Source organism: Heterodontus francisci, chromosome 9 (genome assembly GCF_036365525.1).
Source record: "Heterodontus francisci isolate sHetFra1 chromosome 9, sHetFra1.hap1, whole genome shotgun sequence".
Lineage (NCBI taxonomy): Eukaryota > Metazoa > Chordata > Chondrichthyes > Heterodontiformes > Heterodontidae > Heterodontus > Heterodontus francisci.
Genome location: NC_090379.1, coordinates 76,014,231 through 76,041,288, shown reverse-complemented (window position 1 = coordinate 76,041,288; position 27,058 = coordinate 76,014,231). Strand labels below are relative to the sequence as shown.

General features: G+C 40.0%; 1 protein-coding gene across 3 annotated transcripts in view; it reads right to left on the bottom strand.

The window, feature by feature from the left end:
• Positions 1-27,058, bottom strand: part of heatr5a (HEAT repeat containing 5a) — a 117,740-nt gene that overhangs the window by 71,575 nt on the left and 19,107 nt on the right. For all 3 annotated transcript variants that reach the window (XM_068039346.1, XM_068039347.1, XM_068039348.1), the window contains 9 exons: positions 25,279-25,528; positions 24,288-24,443; positions 22,381-22,631; positions 21,972-22,083; positions 18,651-18,803; positions 16,528-16,627; positions 15,307-15,416; positions 9,703-9,866; positions 1,094-1,269 (listed from right to left, as the gene is read on the bottom strand). In XM_068039346.1, the coding sequence (XP_067895447.1) occupies positions 1,094-1,269; positions 9,703-9,866; positions 15,307-15,416; positions 16,528-16,627; positions 18,651-18,803; positions 21,972-22,083; positions 22,381-22,631; positions 24,288-24,443; positions 25,279-25,528 (1,472 nt within the window). The remainder of the gene's footprint in view (positions 1-1,093; positions 1,270-9,702; positions 9,867-15,306; positions 15,417-16,527; positions 16,628-18,650; positions 18,804-21,971; positions 22,084-22,380; positions 22,632-24,287; positions 24,444-25,278; positions 25,529-27,058) is intronic.

Genomic DNA, 27,058 nt, shown 5'->3' with positions numbered 1-27,058 from the left:
TTGCACACTAATGTTCAGGGAAGCATCTTGGGTAGAGAAGAAATGACCCAAGAAAGGGATAATTTTACAACCCAATGATTCTATATAAATGATTTGGATGTGGAGACCAATTGTAATATTTCCAACTTTGCTGATGACACTAAATGTGGGAATGTAAGTTGTGAGGAAGATGCAAGGAGGCTTCAAGGGGATTTGGATAGGCTAAGTGAATGGGCAAGAACATGACAGATGGAATATAATGTGAATAAGTATGAAGTGATCCACTTTGGTAGAAAAAACAGAGACAGAATATTTCTTAAATGGCGAGAGGTTGGGAAGTGTTGGTGTCCAAAGGGACCTGGGTGTCCTTGTTCATGAGTCACTAAAAGCTAGCATACAGGTGCAGCAAACAACTAGGAAGGTAAATGGTATGTTGGCCTTCATCGCAAGGGGATTTAAGTACAGGAGTATAGAAGTATCGCTGCAGTTGTATAGAGCATTGTGTACAATGTCTCCTTATTTAAGGAAGGATATACTTGCCATACAGGGAGTGCAACAGAAGTTCACCAAACTAATCACTGGGATGGCGAGATTGTGTGATGAGGATTGAGGAAACTAGGCTTGCATTATCTAGCGTTTCGACGAATGAGAAGTGATCTCATTGAAACATACAAATTTCTTAAAGGGCATGACAGGGTGGATGTAGATGGGATGCTTCCCCTGGCTGGTGAGTCTAAAACCAGGGAACATAGTCTCAGAAGAAGGGCCATTTAAGACTGAGATGAGGAGGAATTTCTTCACTTCGAGGGCGGTGAATCTTTGGAGTTCTTGACCCCAGAGGGCTGTGGAAGCTCAATCACTGAGCATTTCAAGACAGAAATCAACATATTTCTGGAGATGAATGACATCAAGGGATATGGAGATAGTGTGGCAAAGTGGCTTTGAGGTAGACAATCAGCCATGATCTAACTGAAAAGCAGAGCAGGCTTGACGGGCTGAATGGCCTAATCCTGTTCCTATGATTTTACTTGTTACTATACATTCGTATGATAATATTTGAACTTAAAAAATGTTTAACAAGCAGAACAAATTCATAAATGCTTGAAATCGTCACCTGTGCTTAACATCCACACAAGGGAATATCACTCCAAAAAGATCAACTGCTGCTCGGATCATAGATAACACTGGAGGAAGAGGTGTGGGTATAGGTTCCCCATCCGCTAACCTCTCATAGATGGTAAAGGGATCATGTTCAAGGCTTCCACCTCCCAAAATACCACCCAGTTTTAACTGTTAGAGGAAAACAGAAAATTTTAGGCAAATATCTGTAAATGCAACACAGGCAACTAAAAATATGCTCATTTAACTCACGGAAGCTTTGCGTGACAAAATATTAAAAAATCCATGAAGACTTCTGTTTGAAACCCAGCACCAGCAGGAATAAGCTGCACCCAAAATTTTCTATATGAACTCTACTAATTGAGCCTTAATTCTCAAAGTGGATTTATACTTATTCGTAGTTTATCAATTGATTTTCCTTGTAGAGATTTAAGTGATAATTCAACAAAATCTACCAGTGCACAATTCAGCCAGGCAGAAGAGAAAATATGCGTAAGGTGAAAGAGAGAAAAGCCAACTAGGCCAGCAGAAGGTAGGTCTGCTGATTGGAGACTCAACTGCCCAGCAGAGACAGCATGCTTTGGAAAGGTAAGGCCTTCATTGCAGCGGTCATCAGGGATAGGCAGCAACATGTTGTACCACAGACATTTAACAAAAATTATTGACTCAGCCATAGACATGGGGGCAATTAGTCTGTATATAAAAGTGTACATCCAATCTAACACCATTACATAGTCTGATTTAAAACACATTTCTCTCTATATATAGTTAAGCATACAAATATCAATGGAGAGCAGCACAACTGTATTAGCTAGCTAGCAGGCAAAATAGTATGCAATGCCAACACGAATTACTTTTGTTGACAGAACAGAGTTAGCTATACCATATCACGGGGTGGTAGACAGACCTTATTGGATGGCCTCTATGGATTCACACTGTTTCAGGAGTGCAAATTCATCCAATAAACCATGAAACTCAAGGAGAGGATTGTTATTGTGGTTATTGAAATGAGGAAGTAGAAAATTAGCAATAGGAAGACATACAATTTCTCACACTGCTATTGTCACAAGACAATTTAACCAGTGATGGTCAATGTTTGCGCAACTTCTCCACCTGTTTGCAATGTGTGTCTGAAGATAGAGCAGCCAACAAAAGGGCAGTGACCTGCAAGTCAGGAGAATTTTATAGGATAGAGCAGAAGAATACTTGAGAAGAGTCATGTAAAACAGAAAAGCAGAGTAGGACAGGAAGCCACAGAGAGATTAATGGTAGGTAGCCAAGACTAGTTTATTCATCTCAACAGGCTGTTAAACTCAGTACTGGATTCTAAAATACAGGAACAGCAGCATCTCTCATGGACAAAATGTTATTTACTCACCAAAGCTAGTGACAAAATTGGATAAACACAATTACAAATAAAGAGCGCCCTTCAGTTCCTCCAATAAAGCGATTCTCTTAAAGTCACATGTGGAGTTTGCAAGTTCTCCCTGTGTCTGCGTGGGTTTTCTCCGGGTGCTCCGGTTTCCTCCCACAAGCCAAAAGACTTGCAGGTTGATAGGTAAATTGGCCATTATAAATTGTCACTAGTATAGGTAGGCGGTAGGGAAATATAGGGACAGGTGGGGATGTTTGGTAGGAATATGGGATTAGTGTAGGATTAGTATAAATGGGTGGTTGATGTTCGGCACAGACTCGGTGGGCCGAATGGGCCTGTTTCAGTGCTGTATCTCTAATCTAATCTATCTCAGTCTATTACTGTCAATTCCAATTCATCTCTGACTGGATAATCAACAAAAAGCTTTTAAGCAAAATGTTGAGCGGTTGTTACTGTACGTATTGTTCAGTTACAAAATGTTCAGTCACTATCTGTAAGATTGTACTCCAGACTAACCAATTTATGTCCAAGCCTGTTATCAAAGGTGCACTTTTAACGTTATGTAATTATATGATACAGACAACTTTCAAATGACAATGGCCACTCAGGTTATCTGCCCTCAAACTGGATAGTAATTAATGCACATTTCAGATACTGATCTTTCACATACTTTTAAAACATGTCCTTTAATCCAATTTGCAGCAAAAAGTTTCTAACATGGACATTGAAACGTAAATTTTTTTACTATGTCTGCGCCGACAATTTTTAACTGCAAATGCAGCATGGATTTTAAGGAATCATAGACAGTTCATCATGGATTCAGTTTTATTAAAGCTGTTACATTCTATTACTAACTATTGTATACGGGTCAGCAACATCCTGTTTTTACCGATATCATTCAGCTTCATTACACCTGACTCTTGTACTCATGAGGAACTTAGTGCTGACTTCTGGAGATTCCTTGCATTTTCTTGCCTGTTTTCCCCTCAATACAAGTTCTGGAACAATGTGATTCCAAATGGAAAGCAGGAGACATTTATATAGAAGTACAAGTCTAGCAACTTCCAACATGTCACTAAGCTTGTGTCCCAAGTGAAAGCACTGCATGCCAGAATGTAGAAATTGAGTCATTCTCTAAGTGTCTTTTGCCATTTGAAAATTAGTTTACTTAACGCAAGCCTTTAACCTTGTGTTTTAATATAACCTTGCTGAGGGGCCACATTACAAATTTTGTCTTACTTAGGGGACCGGAGAGAGAATTTCGGAAAGATAAAGGCATTAAAATGTATCTTGCTATTAATCAAAACAACAACAAATGCGCATTTTTGTGAAGAAGCTTTGGCAGACTAATTTATTGACTTAGTTTCTCTTCACTATGTTGGACACTGATTTAGTGAAGATACCTGGCATTTTCCTTTGCTTGCACAAGTTGTCAATGTCTGCCACGCACTTGTTGTAGGGATGAGGAGTTTTCCAGATAGATGGCCATCTGTCAGAAGTGATGTTGATCGTGCTCTCTCTCTCCCTCCCTCCCTATCTCAGTCAACCCCCACCCCGTGTCGTTGCCCCCTCTCTCTCCACCTCCCCCCACAGCTTGCCGCGTCCCCCCCTCTCGCTCGCGCTCTCATTCTGCGTCCCCCCTCTTTCTCTCTCTCTCTCTGCGTCCCCTCTCACTCTGCGTCCCCTCTCACTCTTTCTGTACCTGTTCATGACATTTTAAATGATCTATGTACCTAGACTCCCCACCAGCTCCACAAGTTTCTTTGGACCTCCACGAACATATAAATTGGAAGAAGGCTAATTTCAATTGGAAGGCTAATTTCAATGGGATGAAAGAGATCTAGCCAGAGTAAAATAGAACCAAAGACTGACAGGAAAATCTGTAATGAAACAATAGGTACTCTTTAAGGAGCTGATGCTTCAAGTACAGGCTAGGTACATTCCATCAAGGGCGAAAGGGAAGGGAACAAAAGGGCTCCTTGGATGATGAGTGAGACAGAGAACATGATGGAGCAAAAAAAAGTGTATGATGCATGTCAGGTGAATTCTTCAAGTGAAAACCAGGTCAAATACAATAAGTTGAGAGGAGAATGAAGGGAAAAATAAGGCTGGCAAAGAGAGATTATGAAAACAGAGTGGCAGTGAACATAAAAGGGAGCCCAAATATTTTTTACCAGGTGGGGTCAAGCCTATTAAGGACAAAGCGGGTGACCTATGCTTAGAGGTGCATGGCAAGACTAGAACACTTCATGAGAACTTTGTATCAGTGTTTATTCAGGTAGAGGATGCTGACAAAATATTGGTAGAAGCGGAGATGGTAGTGGTAATGGATGGGGTGAAAGTTGAGAGGCAGGATGTACTGGAAAGGCTAGCTATACTTCGAGTGGATAAGTTGCCTGGCTTACATCCTAGATTGCTAAAGGTACTGGGAGTGGAGATAGCGGAAAGGCTCACCATAGTCTTCCAGACTTCCCTCGATACAGGGGGATCTGCCAGAGGATTGGAGTGTGGCAAATGTGACACCCTTCTTCAAGAAAGGTTGTAAAGACAGTCTTAGTAATTACAGGTCAGTCAGTTTAACATCAGTGGTGGGTAAGGTCTGAGAAACAATAATCAGGGGGGAAAATAATCAACAGGCACTTGGAGAGGTTTGAGCTAATTAAGGATAGCCAGCACAGAGTTGTGAAAGGTAGATCGTGCTTGACTAATCTAATTGAATTTTTTGATGCAGTAACAGAAAAGGTTGATGAAGGAAATGCAGTGAATATTGTCTATTTAGATTTTAAGAAAGCATTTGACAAAGTACCACATAAAGGCTGGTTAGTAAAATTGAGGCTCGACGAATATGAGTATCAGTGTCAACTTGCATAAAAACTTGGCTTAAGGACAGCGAGTCGTGGTAAATGGAAATTTTTCAGACTGGAGGTTGGTAGACAGTGGCGCTCCCCAAGGGTCGGTGCTAAGACCACTGCTTTTTCTGATTATATATAAAGACTTGGATCTTGGAATAGAGTCTAATATTTCAAAATTTGCCAGTGATACCAAACTTGGAGTGGCAAGCAGGAAGGATGATTCAAACCGCCTGCAACAGGACATAGAGAGGCTAGCAGAACGGACAGATAGGTGGCAGATGGAATTTAATACAGAGAACTGTAAAGTGATGCATTTTGACCAAAGGAATGGGGAGAGGCCATACAGACTTAATGCCACAGTTCTAAAGACTGTCCAGGGACAGAGGGACCTGGAGGTGCATCTGCATAGATCTTTGAAAGTGGTAGGACATATTGAGAGAGTGGTCAGCAAATCTTCAGCTTCATAAGTACAAGCATTGAGTACAAAAGCAGGGAAGTTATGCTGAACTTTTCTAAAGCTCTAGTTAGGTCACAACTAGAGTATTGTGTCCATTTTGGTCACCACACTTTAGGAAGGATGTGAGGGTCCTTGACAGGGTGCAGAGGAGATTTACCAGAATAGTCCCAGGGATGAGGTATTTTAGTTACAAGGTTAAGTTCTAGAAACTGGGATTGTTTTCCCTTGGAGCAAAGAAAATTGCGGGGAGATTTGATGGAGAGGTAAAAGATTACGACAGGTTTGGATAAGGTAGACAAATAAAAGCTGTTCTCATTAGCTGATGGTACAAGGGCTAGAGGACAAGATTTAAGGTTTAGGGCAGGGGGAATATGAGGAAGAACTTTTTTTTTTACACAGCGAATGGCAATGGTCTGGAACCCGCTGCCTATAAACATACGAATAAGGAGGAGTAGGCCACTTGGCCCTTCGAGCCTGCTCCGCCATTAAGTTCATGGTTGAACTGATCACTCCACATTTCCACCTACCCTCGATAACCTTCCATCCCCTTGCTCATTAAGAAAGAGGGTGGGGGAAGCAGAGACCGCAATGATTTCAAAAGAAAACTGAAGGGGCACTTGAAGGAAATAAACCTGCAGGGCTACAGGGATAAAGTGGGGGAATAGGACTGACTGCATAGCTCCACGGAGAGCCGACATAGACTCAATGGGCCAAGTGGCTTCCCTTCTGTGCTGTAAATGACAATTTTCCAGCTTTTAACCATTTAGGAAGTACATGACCTTACATTTACCTACAATGAAATCCATTTGCCACAGTTTTGCGCTATCAATATCTTTGTATTTTAATGCTTCCATCTACACTGCTTACAATGCTATCTATCTTTGTATCATTGGTAAAATTGGATATGTGTCTTTCCAACCCATCATAAATGTCATTAATGAATACAGTCAATAGTTGAGGCCCCAACACACATCCTTGCGGAACACCACTAGTCATATCTTGCCTTTCACTCAGCCAAATTCTTACAGGTCAATAACTTGCCTTCAGTTCCATGAGTGTCAATTTCAGCTAACAGTCTCATATGAGGGACTTTATCAAATGCCTTCTGGAAGTCCATATAAACAACATCCATGAACATTCCCCTCACCAAAGCTTTAGACACCTCTTCAAAAAAATTCACTCAGGTTCATCAAGCATGATCTACCTTTCACAAATCCATGCTGGCTCTCTCTGATCAGCTGAAAATTTAAGGTGTTCAATCACCCTGTCCTTATAGACTCCAGCAATTTCGAGAGACATACGCAATTTTCCAATCTGAGGGAATAGTTCTTGAATCAAGAGAACTTTGGAAGATTATAGTTAGGACATCTGCACCAACTTCTTTTAAAACCCTGGGATAGAAACCATCTGGTCCTAGGTGTACCGCAAGGATCTGTTTTGGGGCCACTGCTGTTTGTCATTTTTATAAATGACCTGGAAGTGGGTGTAGAAGGGTGGGTTAGTAAATTTGCAGATGACACTAAGGTCGGTGGAGTTGTGGATAGTGCCGAAGGATGTTGTAGGGTACAGAGAGACATAGATAGGCTGCAGAGCTGGGCTGAGAGATGGCAAATGGAGTTTAATGCGGAAAAGTGTGAGGTGATTCACTTTGGAAGGAGTAACAGGAATGCAGAGTACTGGGCTAATGGGAAGATTCTTGGTAGTGTAGATGAACAGAGAGATCTTGGTGTCCAGGTGCATAAATCCCTGAAGGTTGCTAACCAGGTTAATAGGGCTGTTAAGAAGGCATATGGTGTGTTAGCTTTTATTAGTAGGGGGGTCGAGTTTCGGAGCCACGAGGTCATGCTGCAGCTGTACAAAACTCTGGTGAGACCGCACCTGGAGTATTGCGTGCAGTTCTGGTCACCGCATTATAGGAAGGATGTGGAAGCTATGGAAAGGGTGCAGAGGAGATTTACTAGGATGTTGCCTGGTATGGAGGGAAGGTCTTACGAGGAAAGGCTGAGGGACCTGAGGTTGTTTTCGTTGGAGAGAAGGAGGAGGAGAGGTGACTTAATAGAGACATATAAGATAATCAGAGGGTTAGATAGGGTGGATAGTGAGCGTCTTTTTCCTCGGATGGTGATGGCAAACACGAGGGGACATAGCTTCAAGTTGAGGGGTGATAGATATAGGACAGATGTCAGAGGTAGTTTCTTTACTCAGAGAGTAGTAAGGGCGTGGAACGCCCTGCCTGCAGCAGTAGTAGATTCGCCAACTTTAAGGGCATTTAAGTGGACATTGGATAGACACATGGATGAAAATGGAATAGTGTAGGTCAGATGGTTTCACAGGTCGGCGCAACATCGAGGGCCGAAGGGCCTGTACTGCGCTGTAATGTTCTAATTTGTCGCTCTTCAGTGCCATTAATTTCTCCATTACTGTTATCTTACTTATGATAATTTTGTTAAGTCCCTGATTCAATAATAGTTTCCTTGGGATGTCTGGCATGCTGACCCCTTCTTCTACTGTAAATACTGATGCATAATTATTCAGCATATCCGCCATTTCCTTATTTTCATTGACAACACCACTTTGAAAGCTTAAGGGGACAACTTTGTTCTGACTACTCTCTTTTTTCCTAAAGTAATTGTAAAAGTTGTGTGTTGATTTGACCTGCCTTGCAATTTTCTTTTCAAATTCTCTTTTTGTAGCTCTTACTAGCTGCTTTGTCAGCCTTTGTATTTTTCCCATTCGCCAGGATCTGTGTTATTTTTTGTATGCTTTTCTTTCAGCGTCTTGCTGGTTCTTATCTCTTTAGTTGTTCATGGGCTGCCATTTTTGGTAAGAACTCTTGCCCTTAAGGGTGTAAACTGGTTCTTTATCACATCAAATTCTTGTTTGAACACCTCTCACTAATCTTTTGCCACATTACTCATTAACAGATTTCCCAGTTTACTGTGGACAGTCTTTGTCTCAACCCATTGAAGTCAGCCTTATCTAAATTTAGAAATTTAGCAGCTATTTCACGTTTCTCCCTTTCAAACACCACGTTGAACTCTATTATGATCGCTATTCAATAAATATTCATGCACCGTTAGGGCTGTTAACTAAATCTGGCTCATTACTCATTACTAACTTTAATATGGCCTGCCCTCTGGTTGGTTCTAGGACACATTGTTGCAGAAGACTCAACAGGCAGGAGCTCTTTTCTCTAGCAACGAGAGGGCTGAGAAGCGACTTGATAGAGATCTTTAAAATAATGGTCGTTCAATAGGATTAACATAAGATGTTTCCACTTGTAGGAGATGCAAAAATTAGGGCCACAAATTTAAGATAGTCACTAATAAATCCAATAGAGAATTCAAGAAAAAGTTATTTTCCCAGAGAATGCTTAAACTGTGGAACATGCTATCGCAAGGAGTCGTTGAGGCAAATAGCATCATTCAGTTAAGGGGTAGCTGGATAAGCACATGAGGGAGAAAAGAATAGGATATGTCGATGGGTTAAATAAAGAGGGGTGGGAGGAAGCTCATATGGAGCATAACACTGGCACAGACCAAACTGCCCATTTCTGTGCTGTATGTTCAATAACACATTGTCCGTTGGTTTTACACCACTTGATGTTCACAGCCAGAAAAGGGGATTGTACATTTTATAATAGAATAGCTGTGAGATGTTTTTAGATTACCAAGATAACCTAACAAACTGATTATTCAGTCTATGAGGATCAAAGCGAATGCAACACTTAAATTACCTATCACCTCAAACCCCTTTGTTTTTTTTCCAAACTTACGTGAAAACAGTCGAGGTAAAACACAATATTTATACTTACTCTTTTCCAAAGCCTTTCTGTGGAAAAATGATTATAACATTCCAAACATGAGAGTGAAATATTTTTCGAAGTGTCTGCCATCAATGGCTACATTTATATACTATACCTGCTCCTCAATAAATCGATGATCAGTTTCCTGTAACCAGGCTCCAAGTAGCAGAGCATCATCCTGGTGACAGAGGGATGGAAGCAAGAAGGTAGCAGCAAACATTTGATTATCAGCCAGAGTCAATTCAGCAATCAACTCTTTCAGAACAGAACTAAAAATCCCTGTTGGTTAAAAAGAAAGAAATTCAAAAAGTTTTATAACTCCTTTTCACAAATGTAATTTTTTAATATATAAATTATAGGATGATTCTTGCACCATATCAATCTATCACATCTGTGGATTCAAATTACTGAAAGTATTGTGTGTTTCAGCTAATCAGACTTTTTATTCATATTGAAATGCATTACTCCTGATATTTCAGGGGTTTTTTGCACTAGTATAATTTTAAATTACCCAATAATTAGAATGAAGCTACATAGATAACAGATCAGTGGGAATTTTTTTTTAAAAACCAAAATATGTTGAATTATCAGTTAATTTGAATTATGTGACATTGCATTAAAAGACAAAATAACTTTCATTTATATAGCACTTTTCAGGACTTCAGAACACTCTAAAGTGCTTTATAGTCTTTGAAGTACTTCTGAAGTGTAGTCACGGTCGTAATGTAGGAAACATGACAGCGAATATGTGCATGGCAAGCTCCCACTAGCAACAATGAGATAATGAGAAGATAATCTGTTTTAGTTGAGAGATAAAACTGGCCAGAACATGTGGAGGACCTTGCTCCCCTTTGAATAGTGCCATGGAATCCAAGAGGGTAGACGTGGCTTAATGTTGCATTCAAACACTTCCTTAGTCGGGCACCGAGTGTCAGTCTTGATTGTGCTCTCAAATCTCTGGAGTGGGACTTAAACTCAACCTTCTGACTCAGAGGCGAGAATGCTACGACTGAGCCAAGATTGATAATTGAGGAGTCAACTGCACTCATCTTGATCAGAATGAACCTGCTGCATTTCAGACTCCTACTAACATCAGTTTACAATGATATGAAATAATTCACAAGTATTTTCTTTTCTTCTGTTACCTCTTTTTTTCTTTGTGCTCCTTTACTATTCTATCTTTGCAATTCTCACGTTTCTCTCTCTCCAGTGAACAAGGATGTCACAGGAAGGGAGGGATGATTCCCAGAGAACTGGATTTTTTTTTGGCCTGTGCCCATGTATTTTGTTTACATTTGGACTTAACATTAGATCTCCAAATGTAGCAAGTTCAAGGTTGAATAAGTATTGTTAATAATCAGGAGAAGGGGAACAAGCAAGGTACACTTTGAATCCAGTGTTCAGAGTCTCAAAAGAGTCATTCATACTGTTTGTAAAAAAGGGTTTGAAAAAAGTGTTGTTGCGAGGGACGTTTACTTTGGGACTAGTTTATGTTAAATGACTCTTATTTTAGGATCTAAAGTAGGATGGGTGAAGAGCTGCCATGGTGACTGTACATCAATTTGTTGTGCTATAAAGTGATTGGGTAAAAGTTTCTGGTAGAATAGGACTGGGGAGAAAATAAATTGGGGGCATGGGGGAATGTTTTGTGCTGTTTTGAATATCAATTACAAAATAGATAACGTATAAGAAATTAGAAAAATCAAGACAGGAAATGAGAAATTGACTGTTGGCCTGCAGGAAAAAAGCTGAACAGCTACAAGAAATTTTGTTCTAAAGATATATGACAGACAGGCATGTGTTGTCATCTATTCCCACCAGTCCAAATCTACCAACAGTGCTTTATTAGAAAAACACTGCAGAAGTTTAGTATCTATAAAACGTGGCAATGATAATAGAGAAGCTCTCTCTGTGCCAAATTACTCAGTTACTAATGTGTGTAGCAGGTACAAAGATGTAAACATACCAAGCAGCAGCTAAAGAATGCATTTAGAACATAAACAAAACAAATGCTCTCATACGCAACACACTGCACCCAAGATATTATACGCTTGTAAAAGCATAATACTGCGGATGCTGGAAATCTAAAACAAAAACACAGTGCTGAAAATACTCAGCAGTTCTGACAGCATCTGTGGAGAGAGAAACAGAGTTAATGCTTCAGGTCTGTGACCTTTCATCATGTATGTTTGGTTCTGTTTAAATCCAATTTCCTGGCATTTGGTTAAACACCAAAGCAGTTTAGTTCAGAGTTGACAAAAAAATTATATACATATTTTTGACAACTTACTAAAGCACAGGGCTACAGGAAACCAAACAAAGGTAACAAAATCTCAATGCCAGCTTATATAATCATAAGACCATTATAACTAATGAAAAACTGATTTTCCCAATGGGCAGTCATTTGCAGATTTCTTCATCAAAACGTGCCAATAATGCAATTGTTAAAGAAACAGTAGACAAGCAATATACATCCAATTCTAACTTAGAGTCAGGACTAAATGTTACGTGGCTAGTGGCACAACCTGTCTCGAACAATTTGCCTCAGAAATCAAGTTTGTCTCTCCATATATTTATGCTTCTCAGTAGTTATTTAAAATAAACAGTGTTCAACATGGAATGTACTGCAGGTAGAAACTAACGAGAGATGCCACACACAAATCTGACCATATTAGTTGCTGGGACCACAAAAATATTTGAGTAAACTGCACCTGTGAGGCCGACAGATAAGTTGAATTACCTCAGTCTCATTATACGTTCTGGAACAAATCTGACTCAGCAATGCAAAAAAGGAAAATACTGCACGGACTTCTATATTATGACAGCATTTATTGAGTTTTGTCACTATCTCCCCATTCTGACAAAAGCGATCCTCCTGTAATATGGAGTTTGACTTCCATTCTTGGAGTGTCAAGAGCTGCCGCCACCATTTAACACTGAAAAACATCGCCAAGTGTTTATAAAGATAATAAAGGAATGAACATTGAGCCTGAGAGAGAGTTCAGACGAAGGCTGAAAGCTTGATTGAACAGATGCATTTTAAGGAAGCATTTTAAAGTGGAGACAATAGGGTTGTAGAAGTTTAGAGGAGGATTTCCTAACAGTAGGACAAAGTGTCTAAAGGCTGAAACCAATGATGGAGAAAGGGAGGAGCGAAGCGCAGAACAACTTGCATTTATACAGCACATTTAATGTTATAAAACATTTTACAGGAGTGTTATGGAACAGGATTTGACACCAAGACACATAAGGAAATATTAGGCCAGATGACCAAAAGCTTGGTCAAACAAGTAGGTTTTAAGGAATGTCAAAGCAGGAAACAAGGTAGCAAGGTTTCAGGAGGGAGTTCCAGAGCTTAGTGCCCAGGCAGCTGAAGGTATGGCTGCCGATGGTAAAGTGATTTAAATCAGCAACACTCAAGAAGCTAGAATTTGCAGAGCGCAGAGATATATGGGACTGAAGGCTAGGCCATGGAAGGATTTGAAACAAGTAAATTGTTTCCTTGAGGGGATAGTACCAGAGGGGAGAGAACTGTTATCAACTAACATGGCAGCAAGGAAAGGAAGTGGTCAGCAGTTTTGGAGGAATAGGGTTGAGAGAGGAAGAGGTAGATTTCACCAACACAATAAGCTCAGAGAGGGCATGAGAGGAGACAGCAGAAAAACTAGAGGAAGCTGCAAATTCAGGGTTAGGGCAAGGGGAAACCTTAGAACATCAGAATAAGTGAACCAAAGGTGAAGAATCCAATTTAAACCTGAAGGAGATTGCAATGTAGGGTGGGGGAAAACATCAAGGATTTAAAGTTGAGGATGGATTTAAAATTCAATACATTGATTAACAGGGTGCTGAACTAGGTCAGCGACTTTGAGGTGATGCATGAGCAGGACAACTTTCAAGTGGCTGTGTTTTGGACAAGCTGAAGTTTATGGAAAGTGAAGGATGAGATGTCAGCTAGTTGGATATTGGAAAAATTCAACCGAGAGAACAAAAGGATCATCTGTATTTGTTTGAAAAAGGATTCTTAAAAACTGAAGGGTTCGACCACTTTTCTTGGCCCTGGTATTTAGCTATAATCCTGAAAAGTAAAATCTGTAACTGTTATTTCTTCAAACCCAAACCACCACTGCATCTTAACCTGGTTATTCATATCCTTCTTCATGAATAGAAACATTGATTAATCTTCTCATGTGCAGTAAGGACATGCAGTGCCTGTGTTCTGCGTCAAAACGCTCCTTTGGTCTCGATTTGTGGAATCATGTTTTCTTTTATTCCATCAGAAGAAAATCTTAAAAATGTGGTCTTTATTTTTGGAGCATCCATTTTTCTTGGGGGGGGTGGGAAAAGAGGTGTTGAGAATGACTCCAGTGATTTCTGAATCCCTGTGTCCCAATTTCTTGTGTTGACAGTCCTTCCATCTTGTTGCAAAGACTTCTTCCTGACTATATATTTTACAATTGTTTCACTCATGTGAAGTGCAGCGACTGAAAATACAAGAACTCAAACTGAAGTTATAAAAAACTGACTTTTCCTTTAAAAATGGACAATATGCTGGAAAAAATGGCTGCCAAAGGTCAAACCTGTATATTCAAACTGTCTCACTGTGTGGTAAGATCAAAAGAATACATTCAAAACTAAGAGGTATCAATTACATCCACTCTGAACCGATCAAGAGACAATTTTGAATTTTATTTATATTTAGAGATACAGCACTGAAACAGGCCCTTCGGCCCACCGAGTCTGTGCCGACCAACAACCACCCATTTATACTAACACTACAGTAATCCCATATTTCCCTACCACCTACCTACACTAGGGGCAATTTACAACAGCCAATTTACCTATCACCTGCAAGTCTTTGGCTGTGGGAGGAAACCGGAGCACCCGGCAAAAGCCCACGCGGTCACAGGGAGAACTTGCAAACTCCGCACAGGCAGTACCCAGAATCAAACCCGGGTCCCTGGAGCTGTGAGGCTGCGGTGCTAACCACTGCGTCAATGGGTTCTTCTGAAATAAAGGTGCGAAGTGGTCACATCGTGGGCTGTCAGTCACCACAGGGAGGAAGTTTATGTCTCCCAACAGAAGCAAAATGGGAGACTATTTTGATATATGAGAGAAAGAGAGAGAGAGAGAGAGAGAGGGGGGGGGCAGAGGAGGGGGGACCGCCCACACCCCTCACCATGTGATCATAACACAATGCTCTAAGTTTCACAAACTTTGGGTTGTAATATTTATTTAACTTTACTGAGAAGTTAATCTATTACTTGTTAGGATCTGGATTTGTCAATGAAATACACTTGCTCATATTCATTACTTTTGTACCAATTTGTTCAACTCCCAAATGACCGCAGCAAGTGTTTTTGCTACTAGGATTCTAACCCCTTGTGTTTTGTATGTCAAATAAACAGACAGCGACAGGTTTTCTTGTAGATTTAAAACAGAAGCTTAACTATTTATTCAGCAATATGCCTTATCTCGAAATTGTCATGGTACTTGTGTACCATGTCCATGGATTGTCTGCATTCCCCAATTCTTTGAGATTATTATTTTCAATGAGATTATATTTTTTTCTTTTAAAGTACGAATAAAAATAGAATGCCACTGGAGAGGAGGAAAAGAGGAAAACAAAATATTTCAATACAACTTAATCCCACAAGAAATGATCTTATTCTACAATCATAAATATCAGATAGTAGAGACTGAAACTTTCTATCAGACCCACCTTCATAGGTCTTGGGTGGCAACAAAGCCAGAATCTCATATAACCGTTGCCTGAACACCACTGAAGCAGTCTTCAAAGGAACTCCATAGGATTTGTTAAGTGCAGGCAGTCTAAAAGAAATGTATTATTTATCACCTCAAGGCATAAAGCTAATTACTGCACAGAGAAGGTTTCTATAAAATTGTTTTGTTATTCATTTCTACACCTTTGTTTATGAGTATTTTAGCCATCAAAAACAGTACTAAAACCTGAGTCTTCTTGGCCCACTGAAGGGGAAGGGCTAACTGCAGAAAACAACTGTACAGCTGACAAGCAGCAGCAAATGCAACACTCGGATTTGGGCTAACAAATTATGAAAATGTGGTGAAATTAGCAAACAGGAGCTGATGCTGTCTGAGAAGTTTAGCTGTAGTTTCTCTGAAACGTATCTCTAGCACCTACGACATGACATGCGCGGCAATACCCAACACTGAATTAGCTGTCAGCAGTATTCTTGATATGCACGAAAAGACAAAGCAAATGAAGGAAAATCATCTTTATATTAGACAACTTTCCTTAAGTTCTGATAAGAAATACAAAGTTGTAAGCAGTCTTTCCCCGAAGTTCTCCCTTAACCACACCCCCCACACAATCAAGGCAATTCATACTGGAATATGATTCTAATGGGCAACAGCAGTTCTTTGATACTTTGCCTGTGACCATCCTTGTTAAGTAACTTGGCAGAAAGTGTCAATGAGCTACTTAACCATGGGGAACATTACAGTGAAACCTGAGCCCGTTCCTCATGTAGCAAGCACTAAGAAGCCATTAATTTTTACGAAATAACTACTAAGGTTTCAATATATGTCCTACCCCCTTACAAATAAATGGTTTGCCCCCCTTTTCCAACAAACATCAGTGGAAATTATGCCAATGTCAAGATCAAGAAACGTTTGTTAATGGCTTATTTTGTACATATTGTACAAGTTATTAAAAATAATCAACAGCAACTTTTCTGGTGGGAGGAGGAAGGAAAGAACTTTCTTGCTTAAGTTAGAAATGTTAATTTCATCCTTTACAAAAGACTTATTTTATAAATAACTGATTTAAAAAGCATCAAAATTTCACCAACGTGCATTTAAAACAATCTCCTTACTAAAATATAACAAGCAAAAGAATGCACCTAACTGAAGCATATAGACACCTCAAATGACTGACTGTTAAATAGCTTATACAACTTACTTTGTTGATAAAGCCACAGCGAAGGCAAGGAGTGGAAGGAGTCTCTCAATTACATCATCAGTCAACAAATCTCCGCAATGCAACACAAAACTTTTCATTGCTAAAAAAAAAAAAATCAATACAAAGCCAACTTAAAAGTCTTAGAATATTGTTTGAGTCTGCATAAAAATAGAGTTGTGAAAATGTAATTCTAAGAAAAACCTACAAAAACTAAAGAACAAATAAAAACGAAGTACTATACATGTACTGAATTGTATGAAGATGCTGTGACTCAAATGCAAAGTGAATCTTCAAGCTTTTGAGCTGTTGAGAGACAGGATGTGTGTTTACAGCTTCCATTTTTCTGTCAGTAAAATGTAATTTAAAAAAAAATTGTACTCTGAAACAAAAGACACAAGAGTAAATGGACACTTTTCACTTTGGGTCACAAACTAAGTATCCCAAAAGCATCACATGAACAAGGCGCAATTCCTTTGCCTTGTAATGAACCAGCACCCTCAAAAAAAGGTTGCGTACTTTTTTGAAGAACAAAACTACTACTGACAGTATCATCAACCCTTTAGCCACAGGCATAATTTGTCAATATTGCTATTTCTGCAAAAGCAAAATACTGCAGATGCTGGAAATCTGAAAAACAGAAAATGCTCAGCAGGTCAGGCAGCATCTGTGGAGAGAAACAGAGTTAACGTTTCATGTCTGTCACACAGACCAGCTGAGTATTTGCAGGATTTTCTGTTTTTGTGTCACTATTTCTGCTTCTTGTTTTCCCCAAACAGGGAGACAGAGAACTGTGCATATCCCATTTTTAATGTCTTACTTGGGCACATGCAACTTGAATAATAAAAAATGAGCCATGAGTAAAATTAGTTTTCCTTCCTTTGTGTTACAATGCATTAGTGAAAGGTAATTTCTGCAGCCTTATGTTGCACCAGAGTGATTTGACGAGTGTCTTTTATTAGTTCATTTCTATTTTTGCTTACTCCATATTAGTTTAGAAATACAGCACTGAAACAGGCCCTTCGGCCCACCGAGTCTGTGCCGACCATCAACCACCCATTTATACTAATACTACACTAATCCCATATTCCTACCACATCCCCACCTGTCCCTATATTTCCCTACCACCTACCTACACTAGGGGCAATTGCTAATGGTCAATTTACCTATCAACCTGCAAGTCTTTGGCATGTGGGAGGAAACCGGAGTACCCGGAGGAAACCCATGCAAACACAGGGAGAACTTGCAAACTCCACACAGGCAGTACCCAGAATTGAACCCGGGTCACTGGAGCTGTGAGGCTGCGGTGTTAACCACTGCGCCGCTTATTTCAATTTGCTGCAATTAGGATTCCTTCACTCAAGTGCTCACTTTACATCAGCAGTGATACAGGATTGCACACAGTCCATCTAGTTTCAGAACAAAATTAACTGTCAAGTAAAAGGGCTGCAACAGGGTTATTGCCTGCATAGCTGAATCAGGTTGTGCAAAGAGGTAAACAATTTTCCTTTTCAACTGCAACAAAAAAAAAAAGGAATTTTATTATCCACATTCTTAAAATTACTGAAGAAATTATTTTCTGTCACCGGAGCATAATTGTTACTCTGACTACATTTTTATTAAGAGTGAATAGATACACGATAGTGAGGTATTGGTACAACTAATAAGTGGATGGTCTGTTAACTCTCAACCAACAAAATGATGTTTAGTACAGTCAGTGCCTACAGATTGTATCCCATAGATCATATTTTCTGCCTGTAATATATTTGATAACTAAAACAAAAGGAATTTTTAAAATGGTATTTAAACTTGCATATGGATTGTAGGGGTGGTATCGTTGTATTTTCCAGAGGTAACAATGAATGCCTTAGAAAAATGGCATCACATGCAGCCAAATAGTTCTATACGAATAAAAATTAAAACATCAGGTTAGATGTTTTTACTTCACTAATTACTGTATTTAAGGAAAGTTTGACTATTGGCGGCGTCTATGGAATTGAGTTTTTATTTTCCTCCCCCAGCTAAAAATGAATAAATGTTTTTGAAAGTAGCACATCTGTGTTGTAAGCCAATGGGAATTCACATTCAAGCAGATTATTAAGCATTGACAGTTCCAAATGTCTTACCACACAGAGCTCCTGCACGTCCTTCCAGCGTCACCTGCCATGTGAAGCAGTCGCCACGACTTCTCTCTGTTTCCAAGTCCTTTGGAGATTGTGGGAACGCACTTTTCCAAAGCAAGAGAATTCTTGGAAGATGATGGTGAATAACGGCCGATCCTGGAATTACAAATTGATTATAAAGTGTTCAATTTGAAAAATTTAATTATTTTGAAAATTGCAAATAGTTCACCCATTATGAACATACAAGAACAAGGAAACATTAAAGAATTGACAGATAAGGTCAATTATAAAGTAAAATTTTTGACCAAATTAAAAGTAATTTGACCAATGCTAAAATTTGTACTATGTTGCATAAGATGTCAGCAAGTTGCATTAATGAGTGAAGTGTGCACTTGTTTCACTATTCTAACTGAAGTTATGTTAGTGAACATTTAGAAAAAGTACTTTTACACATTATTTTGAACATGTAGGTTAGGGTGGCATCCTTCCATCTAGGAAAGATGATGGACATGCAGCAAATGATCCATTTAGGTGGGATGTCTGCTCTTGCTGCACCTTTGTTAATGGTTGCGAAGGCCAATCATTGAGAAGCAGGTTCTGCCACAAGTGCTGTACGTGAAGCTGCCAGGTGACACCGTGAGTTGTTGTTTTTGACATTGGCGCCTGCTGCCAAGCTGCTGTAGCAACTGGCTGTCGTGGGAGTGCACACCAGTCCACAGGATGTGTCGTCATTTCCCTCTTTCGCCAGCTACTGACTCCCAGGTGCAACAGTCAACATTTAGGGCCTTCATGTCACACGTGCAAGCATCCTTGAAGCGGAACTCTGGGCATCAAATCCCTGCTACCTCACCATACAGAAGGTCCTTGGTATGTGACCGCCTTCCATCCTGCTGACGTGTCCGATCCACTGAAGCCGCCTGTTTGATTAGCGCCAACATACTTGGGAGCTCCGCCTTTTGCGAGTACTGCCACATTTGTGATTTTGTCCTGCCATGACATACCCGTAACGCGCCGCAGACAGCGAAGTGGGAAGTTATTGAGCTTCTTTGTCTGGTAGCTGTAAGTCGCCCATGGTTCACAGCCATACAGCAAGGTGCTGAGAACACAGGCCTTATAAACCATCAGCTTGGTCCTAAGGGACAGCTTGGTTTTATCCCAATGCGCATTTCGTTCGTCGACCAAAAGGTGGTAGCGGCTTTCCCTATGCGTGTATCCAGCTCTGCATCAAGGGACAGATTGTCTGGCACCATGGACCAAGGTAGCAGAATTTAATAACCACTTCCAATGGGGTGTTATTTAGTGTGATCAGGGGCAGAGATGCAACACCTTGTCCCATGACCATGTATACACAAACATGTATACAACACTATTTCAATGTTTTCAAGAGTTAAAGCTACAATAAATTTTACATTGGAGGGTTTTTTTTTTACATATATTGGAGATTGGCAATCTATTAAGTCACTTGTGGCAAGACTATCCTGAGCTAACACAATCACGGGATGATGAGTTTTATATGCCCGTCTGATGAACAAGTGACCTTTGATGTTTTATTTCTAAACAATACACAGCAAGAATGTGCAGGGATATCAGTAACAGTACAATCTATGTGAAATATACAGCAATTTTGAGGGTACAGAGATGAACAAGACTGAACCCAAATGCAAAAGGACTGAGCTATGAGAAAGAATGCAAAACCTCAAGCTCTGTAGTCTAAAAGGTTGGGTGAGCAGGAACCTCCATCGCCTGCCTGATCTACAAGGTATACATTAACTGCCTGAAATATGACTTTAATGTAAATAGGGAAAAGAAGACCAAATAACATCTCCTCGGGAATGGCACATGAGTAGTCGAAAAAGTTTAGCTTTTACATGAAGCAGGATTAGAGGGTGAGAGACAACGGGACAAGAGTGAGGAAGTGATGTAATGTCAGAGGGCAGGGGAGAAAGGTAGTGTGTGGTGGGAGGAAGGGGGAAGGTAGAGATGGGTTTAGAGGTGGGGGTGGTGGTGGGAAGGGAGGGGGAATGAAAGAGGGGAAAAGGGTCTGTTCAGCTGAGTTGGAAATCAAAGCAGAGGGATTAAACAAGGTTGAATAATTTTATAGTTGGGGAAGAGTGCTCAATGACTTACTCTGTTCGCCTTGATGTTCCTCTTAGCAACTGCGTCTTTCTGATCTTTTTTCTCAGGCTTTTTCAGAACATTTCTCTCGCATCCATATCTGTGCTTCACTTCAATTCTGTGCCAACCAATAATCTGTTCCTTTAGTCTGATTTGTGTGTTATCAATCTCTCTACATCTGTTGATTTCTCTGTCTCTACCTGCTTTCTCCATCTGTGATTTTTCATACTTGATATGTTCTGGAAATCTATGAGCTGACCATATGTGTGCTAGATTGCTTTTTTTAAAAAAAATACAGATGTCTTCGTTCACTGAGCCATGCAAGCAGTAATGACAATCTAATAGCGTATGCGGAACTGCAGTTGTTTCACCAGTTGTCTCCCTTCCATTGTGCATGAAAGTTGCAATGACGATGTGCTGGGTTTCATCCTGGAAAAGCACAATGTGCACGGAGGACTGGTTTATGACATTGGGCAAGCATCAGTTGATGGATTAGACACAGGACTGTGAGTTTCTGCACAAAACAGCTTATTGGGCAGCTGGGGGACACTGAATATTAAGCTGGTAGAGTGGAAATGGGACAAAACAGCACATTTGTATGTAAACGTAATCAAGGCATGGTTTGTTCACTAAGAAGTTCTGGGTTTCAAATGTTAAACACACAAAAGGCCACAGTCAAAAAGCCAAAGGGCACATTAGAGAATACAAGGCTGAAGGAGGTTGAGGCAAGGCTATGAAGTGATTAGAAGGTGACAAGTTTAAATTTAATGCCTTGTGGGCCAGAGCTAATTTGGTCTGTGAGAACAAGGATGATGAGTGAGTGTCACTTTGTGAAGGGTAGCATAAGGGCAGTTAAGTTTCAGACAAGTTGGTATGTACAGGGTGTTGATCAAAGTCATGAACGCCACTTTCTGCACCCGTGATGCATCTCTATGCAACATTTTCTACAATAGAGCATGCCATCTTCCTTCTTCACCGTTCCTCCGTTATCCAACACTGTAAAACTGTCTTTCTGTGGTTCTTGTCCGATCCATGCACAGTCCATGTACCTCCAAAAATGGCTTATTTACCCATACCTGCACTGTCAGGTGTGGAGTCACTCATGGATTTGTCATTGTCTCTTTTCTTCCTCATGAACATCATTTGCAGGCATATTAATTTAGAAATTAAATTTAGTTTTTGCCAACCGATATGACTAAACAATATTACCTAGTGTCATAAGTGCAGAAAACAGAAGCCAACCAGCCTGGGTGCGCTGTACTGAGAGACGACTATTTTGGATTGCTGTACGTAAAAAATCCTCTGCTTGGGTCATAATCAACTGCAACAGATTAATTTAAAAATTGGTCTTAAATATACATTAACCATGTACATGAATAAAATCAACTTCCTAAACAGTGATAGGTGATAAATTAAAACAGATGTGGGAAAATGACTTTAATGACTAAAGATTTGATATTGAACAACAAAATAGCATTAAAATTCAGCTAAATAAGCCTTAAAGGAAAGCAGCATCTCTTTCTAACTCAACAGTTCTTAATTACAGTCAATTCCATTTCAACTGTGACCAAATTTATGTAATTTTTCTTGTACAAATAAATGTCAGCAAAATCATCACCTTTCCTTTCCCATGAGGGATACCCAGTGGACAATGTTGCACTGCTCCTAACAGTGCTGCTATAGCAAAACTATAACCAGTTACTGCTTCAGGTGAAGATCTGAGAGCACTGAGACGTTCAGTGCAACGATCCAGAAGAGGAGAAACTTTGGATGGCAAGGCCACTGCAAAACAACGTAAACACCAAGCTGCAGCTAATCTAGCTGAAACACTGGGATGAAGCAGCCCTGAAATGACTTTGTCCAGCACACCTGACAGGAGAAGAGGAGATGCACAAATTATAGTTTCCACCTGTATTTTCATAAATAAATCCTCTTAGAAATATCAACTTCAGCTTTTCACTTAAACATACAAAAATTTTGTTTGCAAGCTGGCTGCCAGTTAGTTTGTTGTACACACTTACTGACAAATGACTTGCATACTGCTAACACAAAGACAAGTACAGATGAAGACGACCAGTCAATTGAGGACATCCTTTCATAGTAACTGATAGTTAAGCCTGCTACCCCCCACCCCCAACAGCTAATTGTACCTCGAATGACATCAGAGTTTTTACATTCACTACCTCCCCCAGAAGATCATGTGTTAAGCATTCTGGGTGATGAAAGTGCATCATGGCATCAGCCTTGAAATTGCCTTTTACCATTTTGTGCCAATGTCTGCTTGTCATACAGCAACCCACAGATAAGATTTGTATTCAGTGAGCAAATTGAGTTTATAATTCACAACCAAAGCAAGCACTGACTGGAACATAAATATAATTTAGGTTCTCATACTACTTTATTCATAATGGCCTGGATTTTGCTTCACTCAGTGTTCAGCTATCATTACAATTTGAAACTGACAGCAATTTCTGGCATCACTGTTGCTGGACACCTGGAGATCCCCTTGACTTGGCACCAGAAATCAAACCAACGGTGAGATCCACACCTGAAAGATCGCTAGGTCTCTGTTCAAGGTCAGCAGTGAGTGCCATCACTTCACTGCTGACCACAAAATTTGGGTCATCATTTTGATATATTTAAGGGTGCACTATATACATTGTAGTTTGTTTCAGAGTGCAAATTTGAGGGCAGTTATATGATGCATATGTAGGATCATTTTTTCAATATATGATGGTACTCAGTCCTTTTGGCGGGCTACCTACATATGACCTGCTCATGGGCTTCTTTCAATAACAATTTAAACTGGATGCAAAGAGTCACACTGACATCATGGAACTATTCTCCTTCTGACTTTGGTTTCCTCTAGGCACCTCCCAAAGTAAAACAGAAATAAACTCTGCGGTATACAGTAAAAACTGAAACTGAATTCCCCATAACCCTGACCATTATTTTAAAAAATTGTCAAAAAATTAGTCTCCGTAATTGTAATATGAATATATTAAGTAATGAGATAACCAGAGTCTAGATAGGTAATAAGTGATGAGTCACGTGAACCAGTCTAATACCAGCTGGGAATAAATACCTTAATGGCAACAAAATCTGAATTATTAAATGTAGTGCAAGACAGCTCGACATTATTTTATTGATCCTGCTCAGGGGATCTCATATGTAGACCTAGTTCTTGCAGGTCATTAGGATAGCATTCATAATATACAAGTTGTGGAATGTCTAGTGACGATTGGAATGTAACCATATGGTCAATCAGCACAAGCAACGACCAGGACCAAAATCTTGGGCCACCAGTAAAGCCAAGAAACTTCAATTTAATGAGGGATGAATGCATGCACTAACTCATGCACGAACATATCATTTTCACATTGTTTAACGTATAAAAATAAGAAAGCATTGCAAAAACATCAATATTCGGAAGAAAATGCTGGAGAACAGTAATTTCAGCTATTAGATTTGCTAACACATCAAGGACAGCTAAACATCTTCATACTGTCATTGTTGTCACATTACCTATGGTGGAATCCTGAAGCAGCGGGGCAGCAGTAGAACCAAGGCCTTGTACTAGACTGCCCAACTCTTGTAGGGCACAGACAAGCACATGTTGGCTGGCAGACACATCCATTGTATCCACCTTTGTCTCCATATTACTGTCACTCATGGCAGCATCTGGCAGTAAAGATAAACTAAAATCAAATTGTTGCAGAAATCAAAAGGCTGTCATACATAAAACAGAACTACTGCATTCACTACTGAAATGTGGTAATACATCAGTATTATTTAATTATGAATAAAGAGATGAGTCCAACAGCTCAAGCAAACCAAAGAATTGAAAATCTGAATCGCAACATTAGCTCATATTTATAATTCACGAACCCCATTGCCCAATGTCTAATTTTTCATGCCTGTCTGAAGCATTGCTCGTTCTGATGGGCAGTTAAACAATTATACTTTAGTGAGAGACAAAATATAGTAAGAGGGACCCAATCAGCAGAAATAAATCTTCAAAATATAAGTTAAGTGAAAACTGGATATTCAAACATTCATGCCATATATAAAAGTGAGATACAAATATTTTACAGTTAAATTCCAGACCCCACCCCATGTAAAAATAAAAGCAACACAACACTAAAGTGAAAATTAGTCATTTGTAGGTTCAATACCTACAGACTAATTCTGAATTGTATTGTAATAAAATACATTTCTACAGGAAAGCAACTGCTCAGAATGTAAAAATGTTAATCATGAGATTTTTTTTTTTAATGATGCCTAATTTGCCATACAGATTTCATTATCAAGAGCAATATATGAAGCACAAAACAGTTATTAATTGAAAGGCAGTCACTAAGTAGAGCAGCAGTAGCAACAGTAGAAATCATTATATATGTATTCCACTCAACATGTAACGATCTAACTATATAGCTCATGTGGAAAAATACATTTTAGACATACAAGCATTTCTTACTGACATGAAGATTATCCTAGCTTGGTTCTAGTTTCATACCTACAGCTTTCTTCTGTTTACCCACAGCCTGACAGATCTCTTTTGCTGCTGCAATCTGAGCTTTCTCTCCGAGTAGACGTCCTACTGTGGCTCGAAGGATGAATGAAACACAATGGCGACAACAAATGGCATCTATTTGAGTCTGAATAGCTTTTGGGTGGGACACCAACTCCAAAATATGTGCAAGTAGGGCAGCAAAATTCAGTTCCAACCACTGACTACCCAGTGTAGAAACAAAGGCAACATAAGCCTACAAAAGATGAATCAGTGAAAATTATGATTTTTCGAATTTCAAAACTTAAAAGCTATTTGAGTGATATTACACAATACAGTTAATTACTTCTTTCCATCACATACAAGGTGTTATCTTAAAATCATTATATACTATGCAACAACACTAAAATGTGTAACCTGCAGCTTTTTAAAAAATTCTTTCATGGGATGTGGGCCTCACTGGAAAGGCCAGCATTTATTGGCCATCCCCAATTGCCCTTGAGAAGGCGGTGGTGAGTGAACATCTTGAATCGCTGCAGTCCATCTGGTGTTATGAAGGGAGTTCCAGGATTTTGACCTAGTAACAGTGAAAGAACAGAAACACATTTCCAAGTCAAGATAGTGTACGATTTGCAGGTGGTGTTCCCATGCATCTGCTGCCTTTGTCCTTCTAGGTGAGAAGAGGTTGTGCGTTTGGAAGGTGCTGTCGAAGGAGCCTTAGAGAGTTGCTGCAGTGCATCACGTAGATGGTACACACTGCTGTCACTGTGTGCCAGTGGTGGAGGGAGTGAATTTTAAGGTGGTGGAGGAGGAGGTGCCAATCCAGTGAGCTACTGGGTCCTCAATAGTGTTGAGCTTGAGTGTTGTTGGAGCTGTACTCATCCAAGCAACTGGCGAGTATTCCATCACACTCTTCACATACCTTGTAGATGGTGGACAGGTCTCGGGGAGTCAGGAGGTGAGTTACTCACAGCAGAATTCCCAGCCTCTAACTTGCTCTTGTCAATGGTAACTCCCAGGATGTTGATGGTGGAGGATTCAGCAATGGTAATGCCATTAAGTAGCATGAAGAGATGGTTAGATTCTCGTACTGGAGATGATCATTGCCAAGCACTTGTGAAGCGTGAATGTTATTTGCCATTATCAGCCCAAGCCTGAATGTAGGCACAGACTGTTTCATTATCTGAGTTGCTGAAAATGGTGAACATTGTGCAATCCTCAGCAAAAATCCCTACTTCTGACCTTATGATGGAGGGAAAATCATTGATGAAGCAGTTGAAAATGGTTGGACATAGCACACTCCCTTAGGAACTCCTACAGTGATGTCCTAGGGCTGAGGTGATTGGTTGTGGTTGTTGGAGGCCATCTTCGTTTGTGCTAAGTACAACTCCAATCAGTGGAGAGACTGCCCCCTCGATTCCCATTGACTTCAATTTTACTAGGATTCCTTGGTGCCAAAGTCAGTCAAAAGTTGCCTTGATGTCAAGGGCAGTCACTCTCGCCTCCCCTCAAGTTCAGCTCTTTTGTCCATGTTTAGACCAAGACTCAAATAAGGTCTGGAGCCAAGTGGCCCTGGCGGAACCCAAACTGCTTATCGATGAGCAGGTTATTGCTGAGTAAGTGCCGCTTGATTGAACTGTCAATGCCACCTTTCATCACTTTGCTGATGATTGACAGTAGACTGATGGGGCAGTAACTGGCTGTACTGGGTTTGTCCTGCGGGGATTGCACAATATTCAGCACCATTTACGACTCCTCAGATATTGAATCAATCCGTGTCCTTATG